This window comes from Camelus bactrianus, chromosome 5, assembly GCF_048773025.1.
Source record: "Camelus bactrianus isolate YW-2024 breed Bactrian camel chromosome 5, ASM4877302v1, whole genome shotgun sequence".
Lineage (NCBI taxonomy): Eukaryota > Metazoa > Chordata > Mammalia > Artiodactyla > Camelidae > Camelus > Camelus bactrianus.
The window spans coordinates 41,263,712-41,278,016 of NC_133543.1; the positions used below are offsets into that span (position 1 = coordinate 41,263,712).

At 39.3% G+C, this 14,305-nt stretch overlaps 1 protein-coding gene across 6 annotated transcripts in view; it reads left to right on the top strand.

Annotated features, from left to right (window-relative positions):
- GPD2 (glycerol-3-phosphate dehydrogenase 2) overlaps nucleotides 1-14,305 on the top strand; it is a 193,444-nt gene that overhangs the window by 89,097 nt on the left and 90,042 nt on the right. For all 6 annotated transcript variants that reach the window (XM_074363688.1, XM_074363687.1, XM_045507693.2 and 3 more), the window contains exon 2: nucleotides 1,942-2,051. In XM_074363688.1, the coding sequence (XP_074219789.1) occupies nucleotides 1,950-2,051 (102 nt within the window). In that variant the 5' untranslated portion in view covers nucleotides 1,942-1,949. The remainder of the gene's footprint in view (nucleotides 1-1,941; nucleotides 2,052-14,305) is intronic.

Below are 14,305 nucleotides of genomic sequence, written 5' to 3' on the forward strand. Positions count from 1 at the left end.
CAAGGATACTGAGCTAAAGTCAGCCACATACCAAACTCACATCCAAAGGACTGCCAGGCTGCTATCTATATGGGGTGGGTTCCAGCGTTGTTTAGGTAAATAGAGCTGGGTCTCTATTCTCTGTCCCTAATTGTCAGGGGAACTCAGCTAGCCTGGGGATAGCATGAGTTTCTACTGTGTGATAGGCACACATGTGAACGGTTATAGCAGTATTAGGAGTGGTGATGGTGAACTGTGACAAATGGGTGCCTTCCAAGTTGGCTAAGTTGTGCTTTTTACTATTAGAGCAACCATGGACATTAGATTTTGCTTAGAGTTGACCAAATGATGAATGGAAGCTCTAGCCTGCATATACTAACCATTTTACATAACTTGGGAGAGGGGATGGTTGATGTAGAGAAGGGACCGGAAAGAAGAGACTTCCAGCAGCAGAGAACATACACGTGTGAAATATTTTTCTGGTGAGAATCTTAAAAATAAAGATGAGTCTTAGAATTTAGGAGTTCATAAAAAAAAATGAGATCAGAGGAAAAATAAAATTTTAAGAAATGCCAACTTTTATTTTAGTATATAATTTATAGTATTCCAAAATGAATTTTCTGTAGAATCATAGTTACCAACTGCACAGAAATTCTTTGATTTAGGCTAGTTATGCTGATAGACTCTATCCATTCAATATGAACTCAGAGATTTTAACTGTATCATAAGTTACATTGAGATACTATATGTTCTTTACTATCCTAGGTTAAAACTGACTTCATATTCAATACTTTCTTGGGTCATGGGATGTTTGTAGATAGGGTGCGTTGTCCAGACGGGTCAGTCCTAGACCCATTCAGGAAAGTAGGGTAGTGCCTTCCCTGTAAGATGTGGGTGTGCCAGCTGCTATTGTGAGTGAAAGGCTTAGGCAGGTCAAGTTGCTCAATATCAGCTCTTAAGTTAGAATTTTTTTAGGTGATCACATAGTTTTGCCTTTGTTTGTTTGTTTGTTTAGCAGACTAAACAGGAGGTTTTTTTGTTGAATTTTCTTTTTTCATCTTTTTTTTCTTTTCAGTTCCTGAAAAAGTTAGACTATTTAAATCCTCAAAAAAAAAAAAACCTCTAAAGAAATTTTAATCAGTCCAAGAGCAGAAAAAAAAATTTTTTTAAACAAGTGAGAAGAAAGTCAAGAGCTAACACAGTGCCAGATTTTATCTAGAAATACACAGTAAGCACAAAAATGTGCTTGATCTGGAGAGTTTCCCTTTGAAATTGTGGTGTCATGCCACTCTGGCTGGAAGAAACCTTTTTTTTTAAAGTTCCTTTAATGAAAGGAATTGCAGCAGTGTTAAATCTGTCATTTTATAAAAGGATCAAGGCATGGTTTTCATTGACTTTTTATCTGTAAAGTGTAGACTCTCCTAGGGATAGAAATGTAAGCGTGTTGGCTTTCAGTTCTAGTGAGAACTTCATTCGGAAGAGGGAAACTCAGGAAGGGAGTTGTACCAGAGCTGAATTAAGCACTTGCCAAAGAACCTGAAGCAGGCGTGAGGTTCATTGTCACGATGAGTGACAGAAGACTTTGACCAATTCTTTTTGTGGAGGGGATTAATGGTTGAACAAACTTGCAAGTCCAGCATGTGGTTTTCTCAGATACACAATGACATTTCTTTTCACAGCTCTCTTGACTTTATACTATTTAAATATCCTCAGTTGTATCTTAATTTTCCTTTCTTTAATTCCTGTTGGATGGTAACTTTTATATAGTCAGTTCCCTAGGGTTTTTTGTGTAGTGTTTTTGAATTGTGGTTTGCAAATTGGTACATTAGTAAATTCCTTATTGTATGTTTCTTTTCTAGTTTAACATAATTTCATAATTGACAGTCTCTTTTTACTATTGGATTGTTGTGTGATAAAAATCCTAATAAACTTTTTTGTTTCCTTTTTTCCTTGTCTTTGTAGGCTAAGAAATGGCATTTCAAAAGGCAGTGAAAGGGACTATTCTTGTTGGAGGAGGTGCTGTTGCAACTGTTCTAGGCCTCTCTCAGTTTGCTCATTACAGAAGGAAGCAAGTAAGTAATTGTACATGTATTGATTGTAATATGAAACTTAGATCTGTTAAAGAATTGTATGTGGGGCGTGCGCAGGCTGATGGTTTTGTTTAGAAATTACTGTCTCAGCTTGATCTGAAAGACACCAATTTAAAATAACTGCCTTAACGATCCTTGAGAACTGTGTGTATCTCATTTTTTAAAAAGTAAATTTCTTTATCAGAAAGCATTATGTTATTTAGCCTCTGTTTTGGCTCTTTGGTCTCAAAAGACTGCTTCATTTCTGAGTGCCAGGGTTTATTCATGTAGACTTTCCTTGTCTAATTCATCCAAATGTCTGGATACCTTCTATGTTCCTGCCAAGAGTTTGTCTTATTAGAAGGCAGGCAGCTGAGAAAGGAAATGGAAAAGAAAGAGCCTCTACAAAAGGCCCAACTTGGAATCTTGGTTTTATTTTTGCTAGATTTTGTTACTCATATAGTTCTACTTAATATTGGGCAAAATTTTTAGTGGGAGAAAGCCATGAAAGTGAGACTGGCATGAAATTTCTAAATAATTTAAAGTGTTCAGTTCATTTTCGTTTTGGTTTTTTTCCCTCTTGGCACTACAACTATGCCTTTGCATAGTCCAAATTGATGCTGAGAAATAACTTTGGTGAATGGTTTTGTTCTTTTCACGCTTGAAATACTGACCTCAGTAGTTAGTGTTAGTCTCTTGTCCCTCCTTCCTCATGTCACGAGGGCATTTCGTGATGCCAGCTGGTTGGTGCATTCCCGATTCAAAGATGGAGGTGAAGACTTTGGGAAGCTATTTATAGATAAGCTTCCTATGAACTACTCATATCCTACATTTTTGTGAGAACCTTGAAACCTTGAGTTTTCTTGCACTTGCTGTTTCCATTTCTTTGTGCTAGAAGAGGGTGGAGCCAGCCGCCTTGCTTGAAGTTCCATGTCTTGAGTGGGAAATACCACGTTAAAAACACATGGTAGAAAGACTCAATTTGCTGACACGTGAAAATAAAAAAGAGCAGCTCATTTTTAGTGTTACCTCCTAAAGATGGACGGTATTGAATAGTTTACTCTAGTTTTTTTCATTTTTAACTGTGAGCACATTACTCTTCAAGCTTCCCTAGGTATATGTGTTGCAGGTGTTATTGACTGGCTTGCTGTTGAAACTCATTCTCACCCATTGAACATGCTTGATGCACTGTTTTTTAAAAAATATTTCCTTAGTTCCTTAAAAGTAAGTGTGAAAAGACGTTGTTTATGCTGAAGCTATTTTAGAAGTGCAGTTCTGTTTGGGACTTGGACTTTTACAGATTAAATTACTTCTGCCATCTTTACCGGGGCTATCTGAAACGATACTGGTAAATGCCAGTGCCAAAGGTCATGACATCTAATATGATGAGTTGTTGCTAAATTTGTATGTGGAATATGTCTGTTAACCATAGTAAGCATATTCTATTTCAGAGTTTATAACTTAATTTTATACCTAGGTAGTACTGTGTCTTACATGTTTATCTGTCTGTCCATTTATGTATATGTTCTGTTTGATTTCTCTTTTATCTCACAGAATAGAATAAGCAGTTGATGCTGCCTCCAGTCAATCAAGTTAGGGGTTAATTTTAGTCAGTAACATCAAGCAAAACCATGGTCTATTGACTCCTGGGACATTTTGTCATTTTCTCCTTCCTCAGTTAGACATCCTGACCACCCTAATAGCCAAATGAAACAGATACCAGCAGTTTCAAGTCATTTATAATTTTAATCTGACAAGTTCTTTTGAGAAAAATCACCATAGGCATATTCAATCAATGAGTTGCGTAAGCCATGCACTCCAAGTGCGTGTGTTCTTTTGTGGTGATTCCTGTCCCTTTAAGCCACTGCCGTCAGCACATTTTGGGTAGCAGGTTTGGATGTAGCCATAGGGATTGGCAAAAAAGAAAGAAAAGGGTGTGTAAGGGGGGAGAGGAAACCATCTCAGCTAGAACCATTGACGTAAAATGACCACAGGCCTCAGCTGTCCTCTCTTAGAAAATATCTGCCAATCAGAGCCATTCTAGGGGAGGAAATTTTCCTGACTTCAATAGTTAAGAAAAATCTGCCCGTTGATACCCATTATTTGGCTACATTTTATAGAAGCTGTGCCCTTAAACGTGCCTAGACATGCTCTGTTTTTCTAGAGAGCAATGCTTAAAGTATTGGCTTGTGTTTTTAATCTTTTTTCCAGTTTTGTGAGATGATTCTAACTGATAAACTGTCCTTATTTAAGAATAAGTTGGTATTGAAAGCCCAGATACTGACGGATGAGAAAGCCTTCACCAACTTTAAGTTCAGGCACATTTTGCTGGCATTCCTGCCGTCTGTCTCCCTGGTCCCTAGCTTGTGCTCATTTGATACTCCCGGTACAAAGCTTCCTTCCTAACATGTAGGCAGAGGCTGTATTCTGAATATAAATGGGTTGATTCTAAAAGTCAGTCAATTGTTTTAGCATATTTGGTGATGGGATGGTGCTGGAAGTGTTTAGGTGCCAGGTCAGCTCACAAAAACCTTTTAAATTACCTTATATTTGCAAGGAAATGAATGAAAGGAAAACTACTGTATACACTTTTTTGATTAATTAAACAGAAAACACAGTGAAATTCAATAAGATGTAGTTCACTTACTTTTTACTCAGTTGCTTGAATAAAAGCTACTGTACGTGAGGAAATCGAGACGTTTGTGGAGACGCATTTCTGGGGGAAGGTTAGGGGTTAGAGGTGATAGCAAGGATTTTTTTGGCTCCACTTTCCTTCGTGGTATGGCTTATCTTCTTGCAAACATATTATTTACATTTATGTTATGTTTTTCAGTGGTGAATATTCTCCACTGTTGAGCCAAGTGAAGCCTAGAGATTTTCTTCTTTTGAGATAAATAAGGGCAGATATAGAAAGGGTGGAGATTGTGGCCTAAGGAGAGAGCTGCTATAGTGCTGGTGATTATTATTATTATTTTATTTTGGAGCTGGGCAACTGAAATCTTCAATTCCAGTGGGGAAGCTGTTGGGGAAAGGAGCTGAATGTTGGCTGACCTCTTTTGACTGAGTCTGCCTGCAGGGAGGGAGGTCTGTGGCCACAAGTGGCATCCACACACCAGGCCCCCTCCAGTTGTGAATGTAGGGGTTTTTTGAGTGGCCTTGGAGAGGCTTCCTGTTCGTTTCATTTTCCCCCTGCGTTTACTTCCTCACCCACTCACAGGTGGCTGAGTTTCACAAAGGCTTCCTGATTTTTCCTCTCCCCAGACCAGCCATGTGCCAAGGAACAGGAGGCTGAGTAGCGGGATGTAAACATCCCAGCACTACCTCAAATCCCACCAGGGACGTAGCCAGCAGACACCTCTGCAGAGGGGTGCAGATTTTTGAGAGCAAGGTATTTGTCATTCACTGCTTAGCATCAGTCTGTGTAATAATAAACTGTTAATTGGAAGGGACCTAGAAGACATCTGATCTTCTCAAAACAGTATGCTCTTCCAGGGTTCCTTCATATCCAGTGAAAGGAAAGTCACTTCGTGGGACAGCTTCCTTTTCGAATTCCAAACTGGTGGGAGAATGGAGTTTAAATTAAGATGGGGGGTAGTGGGTATAGCTCAGTGCTAGAGTGCATGCTTGGCACACAGGAGGTCCTGGGTTCGACCCCCAGTACTTCCAAAAAAAAAAAAAAAAAGAAAGAAAGAAAGAAAGAAAGAAAGAAAGAAAAAAAGTAAGAAACAGGCATAGGAGAGAGTCTCTGGGGCGGTTCAGAGGCAGTAACCTTAGGGAGGAGAGCGGTACAGTCAGGGTTGCAGGGCGGTTCTTCAGGGTGGGGTGGGGAGAACCGGGGCCAAAATAGGGTGGGAGCGCAAAGTGTTAACTGAGGGCCGCCTCAGGCTTTTGTCTTTTAAGTAGAGACAGAGGGCATTTTGGGGAAACTTTAAAAAATGTTTAAACTCCACATTTATTTCACACCTTCTAGGTCCTCACTGAAAACTGGTGTGACAATGTGGGCTTCTTTTTAACCCCAGTGGTGTGGTTGATGGAACAAAGGTCTCTTTAGGTCTGCGGGCGGCCGTCTCAGACACACACGCCAGCTTGGTTCCTGCCTCCCCCACTCGGGGGTGTGGGCCCCGCCAGCCGCACTGAGGGGCAGCCTGAGAGCCACGGAGAGCTTTCTCAGAGCCCGGATGCTTTTTTTCTGCCCTGTGCACAGGCAAGGAGTCTCTTTTCAGTGTGAGGAGTGATATTATTAGAATTAAGGAAATGAAAGATTCTCACTGATGTTCTGTTCTTGAGCAGAGTAACAGAAGGGACAGGAGCAGGCTCTTTGGAGCGTCTTTGCAGGCTGCCTGCAGCCCACCCCTCGCTCTGCTGCTGAAGAGCTGAGTGATCATGGGCAATTCATTTTCTTCGGTTCTCTGGGCCTCAATTTTTTTACCCCGTCTGTAAGATGGAAAGAACAGTGATCCTTCCCTCACAGGATCTTTGAGGAGCCTGGAAGAGTTCCTGGAACATAATAAACTTGCAAAAAAGTTTAGCTACTCCCAGGTGATATGAATATACAGTATGGTTGTTGTTAGCAAGAAAGTTGCTCTCATCACTGGAGACCCTTGCACTCAGGGATGCTTTTTTAAGACTTGGAGGTTTAGTGGCAGATGTCATGTCCTTCATCTGAGCTTCTAGGAGAATGGCTAAAAGCCAGTCACACAAACACCCCTATATTTTCTCTTCTCCTTGCTGCCTGATCAGAAGGTGAGCCAGTGACAAGGTAGACAACCCCAATTATTGGCTTAAACTTTCTTTCTGTTGTAAGTAATACATTCCTTGAAGTTCCCACTGTTTTGTTTCTTTTTCGATTTAAACTTATATAAGTTATGGCAGACCTGATTTATGTGGTGATATGTTCCTAAAACGTTATGTGAATATAGTGTTTTTGATAAATTAATGAGCATAGAGTATAATGCTATTTGTTGTAACTCTATAGTGAAACAATTAAAAAAGCTGACTTTTTGAGAGTAAATCAGAATTTTATTTTATTTTTGGAGGTAAATCAGAATTTAGCTTGAAGGGGAATGCAATTAAACTTATTTTTCCTCAAAGTCAATGATGGGATCTTCACGCTTTGCAAAGCAACCTCTCACTTTGTAAGAGACAGCAATTCACTATACTTTGTGTGGCTTACTAAATACTGTAGTTCACTTTATTAAGTATGGTAATTAAGGGAACATGAAAAATGATAGTGGTAATGTGTTAGGTGAGTTGAATTTTGCGTAAACGTGTACTTCCTTTTTTAGCGTCATCAAAACTGAGGAGGAAAAGTACTTACGCTAATGAGTGAATGAGAGGCAGAGGGATGCATGAGTAGTTAAAATCTACATGAATTTTGAGGACATTGGTTTAATTTCAGTCTCTCCCTCTCAACACATTATTTGTAAGCTATTCTAATAAACCAGGGTCTTTTGATTGGTAGTATCAATGACTTAAAATTCAAAAGATAAGATTGATGAGACAGCAAAAAATAGAATGATTATATCTAGTCAAAGTAAGGTCTACTTTGGGGTTTATTTTAATGGACCCCCAAATGAAAAGATATTTAGGTCCCTGAATGTGTCTGCTATACAAGTGTGGCTGAGTTTTGGTAAGCTTGTCATTGTGCACAGGTTATGAAAGTTTCCAGAAGTCTAGTTTTATCATAAGGTTAAAGATAATGTCACTTTACTCCCAGGCATTTTGCCCCTGCCAAGCACTAAGTCAGAATATACAAGCCAATTATCACAGTACACATAGCAGGTCTTTAGTATCTGTGGTACTTCTTCCCTTCCCCTGATATAGGATAGGAAAATGTGAAATAGATACAACTTTCTTGGGCATAGTAAGAAAGATATGACTCCAGATTTCTTTCAATAACTGAACTTTTAATTGGTATAATGCTGCTTATATTAACTGCTGGCCAGAGAAACTGGTAGAGGTTAGAGAAACTTGAAGTAAAGATAAATATCCATCAAAGAGAAATCAAAACTGTAAGCACAACCAGCCAAAATCACGAGAGGATGTGGATCAACAGGAACTCTCATTCATTGTTGGTGGGAATGCAAAATGGTAATAGCGACTTTGGAAGGCAGTTTGGTGGTTTCTTACAAAACTAAACATATACTTGCCATGTGATCCAGCAGTCACTCTCATTGATATTTACCCAAAGGAGTTGAAAACTTATATCCACACAAAAATCTGCACACAGATATTTATAGCAGCTTTGTTCATAAATGCCAAAACTTGGAAGCAATCAAGGTGGCCTTCAGTAGGTAAATGGATGAGTAAACTATGGTCCATCCAGACAATGGAACATTATTCAGCACTAAAAAGAAATGAGCCATCAAGCCATGGAAAGACATGGAGAAATCTAAAATGCATATTACTCAGTGAAAGAAGCCGATCTGAAAAGGCTGCATACTGTATGAATCCAACCATATGACACTCCAGAAAAGGCAAAACTATGAAGACAGTAAAAAGATCAGTGCTTGCCAAGGGTGTGTGCAGGAAGATGAAGGAGGAGCACAGAGCATGTTTAGGACAGTGAAAATATTCTGTGTGATACTAAAATGATGGATACATGTCATTAGGCATTTCTCCCAAACCATAGAATGTACAATGCCAAGAGTGAACACTTAAGTAAACTGCTGACTTTGTGTGATTATGATGTATCAGTGTAGGTTCATCTTTCATGAAAATGTGCCATTCTGGTGAGTGATGTTGGTTATGGGGGAGGCTATGCATATGTAGGGGCAAAAGGTATATGGGAAATCTTTGGAACTTTCTCTCAGTTTTGTTGTAAAACTGAAAGCATTCATTTTTTAAAAAATTATACTTAAAGTTGTAAGCATAGCATCTAGAACATGATGTCAATTGAGAAAATTTCAAATGTTAAAATTCTACGTAAGTATCACTTTTCAATAGTATCTTTGATTGACTATAACTATTTATTTTTTTGAACATGCTTAACATCTTTAAGAATTTAACCTCAGTTCTTAACTAAAGAGTATCTGTGGATTTGAAATCAGTATAAATCTTCCTGAACACTGATGTCGCTGAAATTATCACGTGACACATTTGCTTTATGCTTACCAGATTGCTTTTAACTTCATGAGTCAATTCTGGCTACCAGACTTGTTTGTTCTCTCTGAGTAAATAACCTTCCCTCTCCAGAGGCATTTTTCATAGGTTCATGAACAGCCTTTCTCTTAAAAAAAATCTTTCGAAGTACTGTTACAGCAGCTGTTCTTAAACAGTCTTCATTTTTGTTGATTTCAGTGTTTCGGTGGGAACTATAGTGTTAGATACCATGTGAAGAATGCATATTTAGGAGGAAGGCTAGTGGTTGGATAGTAGGCTTCTCTGTTCACCCACCTGCTTAACGAGCCATCAGCATCTGCAGTATGTCAAACATGGAGGTAGCAGTGTCTCTGCACTGTGGTTTGGTGGGGCTTGCATTTGTCTCTTCTTTTGGAGCTTTATCTCTGTGGACTTATTTTTCTATAAATGGTGGAGCCTGTCCCATCAGATGGAGAGTCTGAACCACATATGGATGGTATACAAAGTAGAGAAATTTGAATTATAATGCTAAATGTATCCCCTATTTGTTTGTTAACTGGGGTAAACTAACTGGTATGATAAGCTGCTCCCAAAGCTCGGTGGCTTATCACAATGAAGGTTTCTTTCTTGCTCATGTTGCAGTTCAATGTGGGTAGGTGGAGGATTGTTTCTTGCAGTCATTCAGGGACCTATGTCCCTTTATTCTAGTGGCTCTGCCACATTTATAGGGTCTGTTGACCCGCCAGCTCATTATAAGCCAACTGTAAGGGAGAGTGGGAAATGTAATCCAGTGGTGGTCTCTGGAAGCAGAGAAAAGCTTTTGTTATGCATCCAGCCATTACATCTGTGTCCTGACTTTAGTTCCTAATCAGTTGACAAATGAGCTGGGTTTTTTTGGGGTGGGGGATGAGAGTTTTGTTAAGAGTTTATGCCAAAGATTCATTTTCTTCTCTCGTTTAGAACCCTGTGTATAGATTCCTGGAAGAACTCTTTTTCTCTTAGAAACACAACTAAATACATTGGGGCTGTGTCTGATATCTAAAGCCTGATGAGGACTCTGAATACACTATTTTTGATAAGTCTAGTTGAAACTATTCTTAACTAACTTTATATAGTTAACCGTTTCTCAGAGGCATGTTTCATTAAAGGACTAAAATGGTGCAGACAGAGCTGGAAATGTTCTTTGAAGTGCATCCTATCATCTTTCTTATAATTTTGGTTTTTATTTAACACTTAGCTCCCAAAGTGGGGCCATGGCAATATCTTTGAGTTATAACTCATATCAGGCCTTCGAGGAGTTTGTGATGCTATTTTATTGCTGGCATACAAAATCCACGAGGTTAACTGTACTGCGATAGGTCACACAGTGAGTCAACAACTGAGCTATGATTAGCGTTGACAGCTGGTGAGCTTCTAGGCTGTTGCTAACTGAGCAACGTTGACATTCATTTCAATTTGACTTTGCATTTCACTTTCAACTATTTATCCATTTCAAGGCCTCTTTAAGAAACTTTTTAGGGATATTGTGGGCCTGAGGAAACTTTCCATAAATGCTTTGGGAAAAGTTTGTTAGCTTCCCTCTCCCCATCTTCCAGCTTAACAGTTAAATTTTGTCGATGCTAGGTAGGCCTCCCATTGGTAGAGTTTTGCAAATTAAGAGATTTGAAATTAAGAAATCAAGTTGTTGAGTGATGTTAGTTTTACCTGCTTGCTTTATTTCGAAATTTGTGATTTTTCAACAAAGAAGTTCTGAGATCCAATTATATGCTTGTGTGTATAAACTAGAAAAATTATAAATATGTGCATATTTGATGAAATAATTCACAGAGAAAAGGAAAGTGTGCATCACAAATTTGATCCAAAACTATTTTGGACATAAAATTAAAATGTAGCTAGAGGCCATCTGGATTGTAAAGCTTAGAAATGGTTCTTTGGCTCATTGGGTCAGCATTTTATTCACCTGACAGGGATGGGGGAAGAGGGAGCCCCGGTTCATTTCTGTATCCACTTCCAAGTGTGTGCGTTAGGGAGGTTTTTAAGGAAAAGTGCTGTTTCATGGAACTGTGCGTGTCACTGCCCAGAGTGGCTGGCCATGCGCGAGACAGGTTCTGAGACTCTGCATTACACTGGCTGCCGCCAGCAGCTCCCTGCATTGCTGGTGCCAGCGAGGCTGGCAGATCTAGGGCCCTAGGTAACGCACACGGATAGGGGAAGATGACCTAGCAGACATGTGATTTGGAGTCACACCTGGGTGTGATCAGATCAGATTTTGATTCTCTTAGTTACTTGCCTGAGGAATAACAAAACTCAGATTCCTCACTAGTCAAAGGATGCCTCCCTTCCGTGGTCAGTGTGAGACCCGAGGAACCTGACTTCTTAGTGTGTGGGCAGCTCTTCTTCCCTCGCTGCCCTCCCTGCTCTCAGGCTCCCTTCCCAGATCCTTTCATTTTCAGCACACAGAGTGGAACTAAAGAACAATATCAAACTTAGACACCTCCAAACACATAGTCTATGTCTCTAAAATATTTATTTGAAAGTTGGTCAAACATATCCCTCAAACCTCAGATCCTGTAGTGATGTGGTTTTATTTGAAGTAGATTCAGACAGAGCCAAAGGGTTTTCCTTATTTTTCAGTTATAAAAAAGTTTTATAACTTAATGATTTAGCTATATTGCGATTGCTATTAGAAGAGCTTCTCTGTGATTACTCAAAGAAATCATAGCCACTTCAAAGCTGGAAAGCACCTTCGAGATAAACTAGAACTCTTTTCTCAGCTGCCCTAGAAGGATGGACTTGTCCTGTTTTCTCTTATCTGCTCCCCAGTGGAGATGACAGTCCATCCATTAGCAACTGTTTTCGTACGGAATAATCATGAGTCCCTCATCCAGCATGTTTACTTTGAGAAACGTTGTTTACTGTCCTGTACATACACTGTTCAGAATCACAAAGTGATCCAGGAGGTGAAAGGTCAGTAAATCATCTTAAGATTCATTGTAAGGAGATCCTTGTTGCATTTCCTTCCAGGAATATACAAATATAGTATTTTTCAGTGACAACATAACATGAAGCAATTTCCCTTAAATCTAATGGTTCCATTGTCAATATCTGATTGAATCACACAACATGTGAGAGAGAGAGAGTGTGATAGTTGCAGTAAGAAGTGATTTGCATGAAACCTTGTTTTATACTCCAATTATTACTCTACATGATTACAGGACAACCTGGTTTTTAATTGCCTGTGGTCTTTAAATATGCACATCTTTCAGAAATAGACACTAATTATTAGATCTTGTTTTCGATCTCACCCGAAGTTGCAAATGTCTAGGAATTTTTTTTCTAATTTGCAAGTCTAATGGTGTACAGACGTAGTAAAACTGATCACATTCTGAATCTTGTTCTGTTCTCTGGAATGTAAAGTCTCAAAGATTATGAACTTGGCTTCAGTTCTATGTAGGTGTTCTAGGAGCTAATCTCTTGAGAGAAGCCGTATGTTCACTATCAGAATGCTAGAGGAATTTTCTTTTTAAAATGTAGAGGAAAATATACTTACAAGTTAAAAAAAAAGACCTACTTCCCCACAGAATTAAATATAATCAGGAGTAACAACATCAAAGTAATATTAAATGTTAGACAGTCTCCTAATTCTACCAAGACAAGAATTTTTTGTTTGGAGGCTGCACTTGGACTTGTGCTAGACACAACAAAGTGGTTTGCTTTGTGTCTTGGGCTCTCCTTTCTTCTGACTTCAGTGGCTGAATTAGGTAATAGATCCTGAATCTGGTTGTGCTGGGCTTGTCCTGTCTTTAGACCAGGGTTGGCAAACCTGTATGCTTATGGGGCCAGACTGAAACGATCCAAGTGTGAAGCCAGTGAGTGGGATCCTGGGCCAACGAGGATGCACAAGCCCTGCCTATGGGCAGCAGCTGCTGTTCAGTTTCAGCAAGTTGATCTCAGATAGTAATCCTGATTTTCATGTGAAATATAGCAATTTCTGTGATTTATTCATTTATTTATATTATTTTTCTTTAATTGAAGTATAGTTGACTTGCAGTATTACATTCGTTTCAGGCGTACAACACAGCGATTTGATATGTTTATAGATTACGTGCTGTACAAAGTTATTATGGTATTAATGACTGCATTCCCTGTGGTGTACATTACATCCCTGTGACCTATTTATTTTATAACTGGTAGTTTGTACCTCTTAATTCCCTTCACTGTTTCTCCCACTGCCTCCCCCCTCCCCTGTGGCAACCTGGTTATTTATTGGAAGAAAATGAAAACACTAATTCAAAAAGATACATGCACCCTGATGTTCACTGCCACATTATTTACAATACCCAAGACATGGAAGCAATCTAAGTGTCCATGGACATATGAATAGATAAAGATGTGGTATATGTATGCAATGAAATACTAACCATAAAAGAAGAGTGAAATCTTGCCATTTGCGACAACATGGATAGACCTGGAGGGTACTATGCTAAGTGACATGAGTCAAACAGAGAAGGACAAATACTGTGTATTTTCACTTACATTTGAAATCTAAAAAAACAAATGAGCAAATGTAACAAAACAGACTCACAGATACAGAGAACAATTTTAAAATATTGGATGTGTAACTCATGTTTTAAAGAAAGTAATGTGCTGACCAGTTCCCTACGATGACTTCTGTTTTTAGTACATGCTGTTCCTACTTCCTTTCCTGGTGTTGTCACCCAGCTAATGCCTTTCTTGACCTGATTTAGCTTTGATTTCCAGGAAACCTTCTCAGGTCTGGACCCAGGGATGCCTCCCATGGCTCTTTCAGCTTCTTCTCTATCTGAAATCTACCTGTAAAACAATATTTTAATTTCCTTTTTATGTTTTTATTTTGTCCTCCAGTCTGTAGAATCCTTGAGGGGCCTCCACTACAAATTGATTGAATGAGGAATTGCGGTGGTGGGTCAGGTGTCTTCTCAGGTGACGTAGGGCACGTGCCTTTCCAAAGCTTCTCCCAGAATCTCTGGATCAGTCCTCTAGAGGAGCCTGTCTCCCAGATCCCTGTTCAGTCAAACTGCCTTAGGGAGAAGGAGGGTGAGGAAAGGGCGGGTCTGGGAAGATTAGGAGCACTAAGGCCTCTTTTCAGCGTGCTGTTACTTACCACTACCATGTTATTCCTGCTGCTTTTCTTTGTT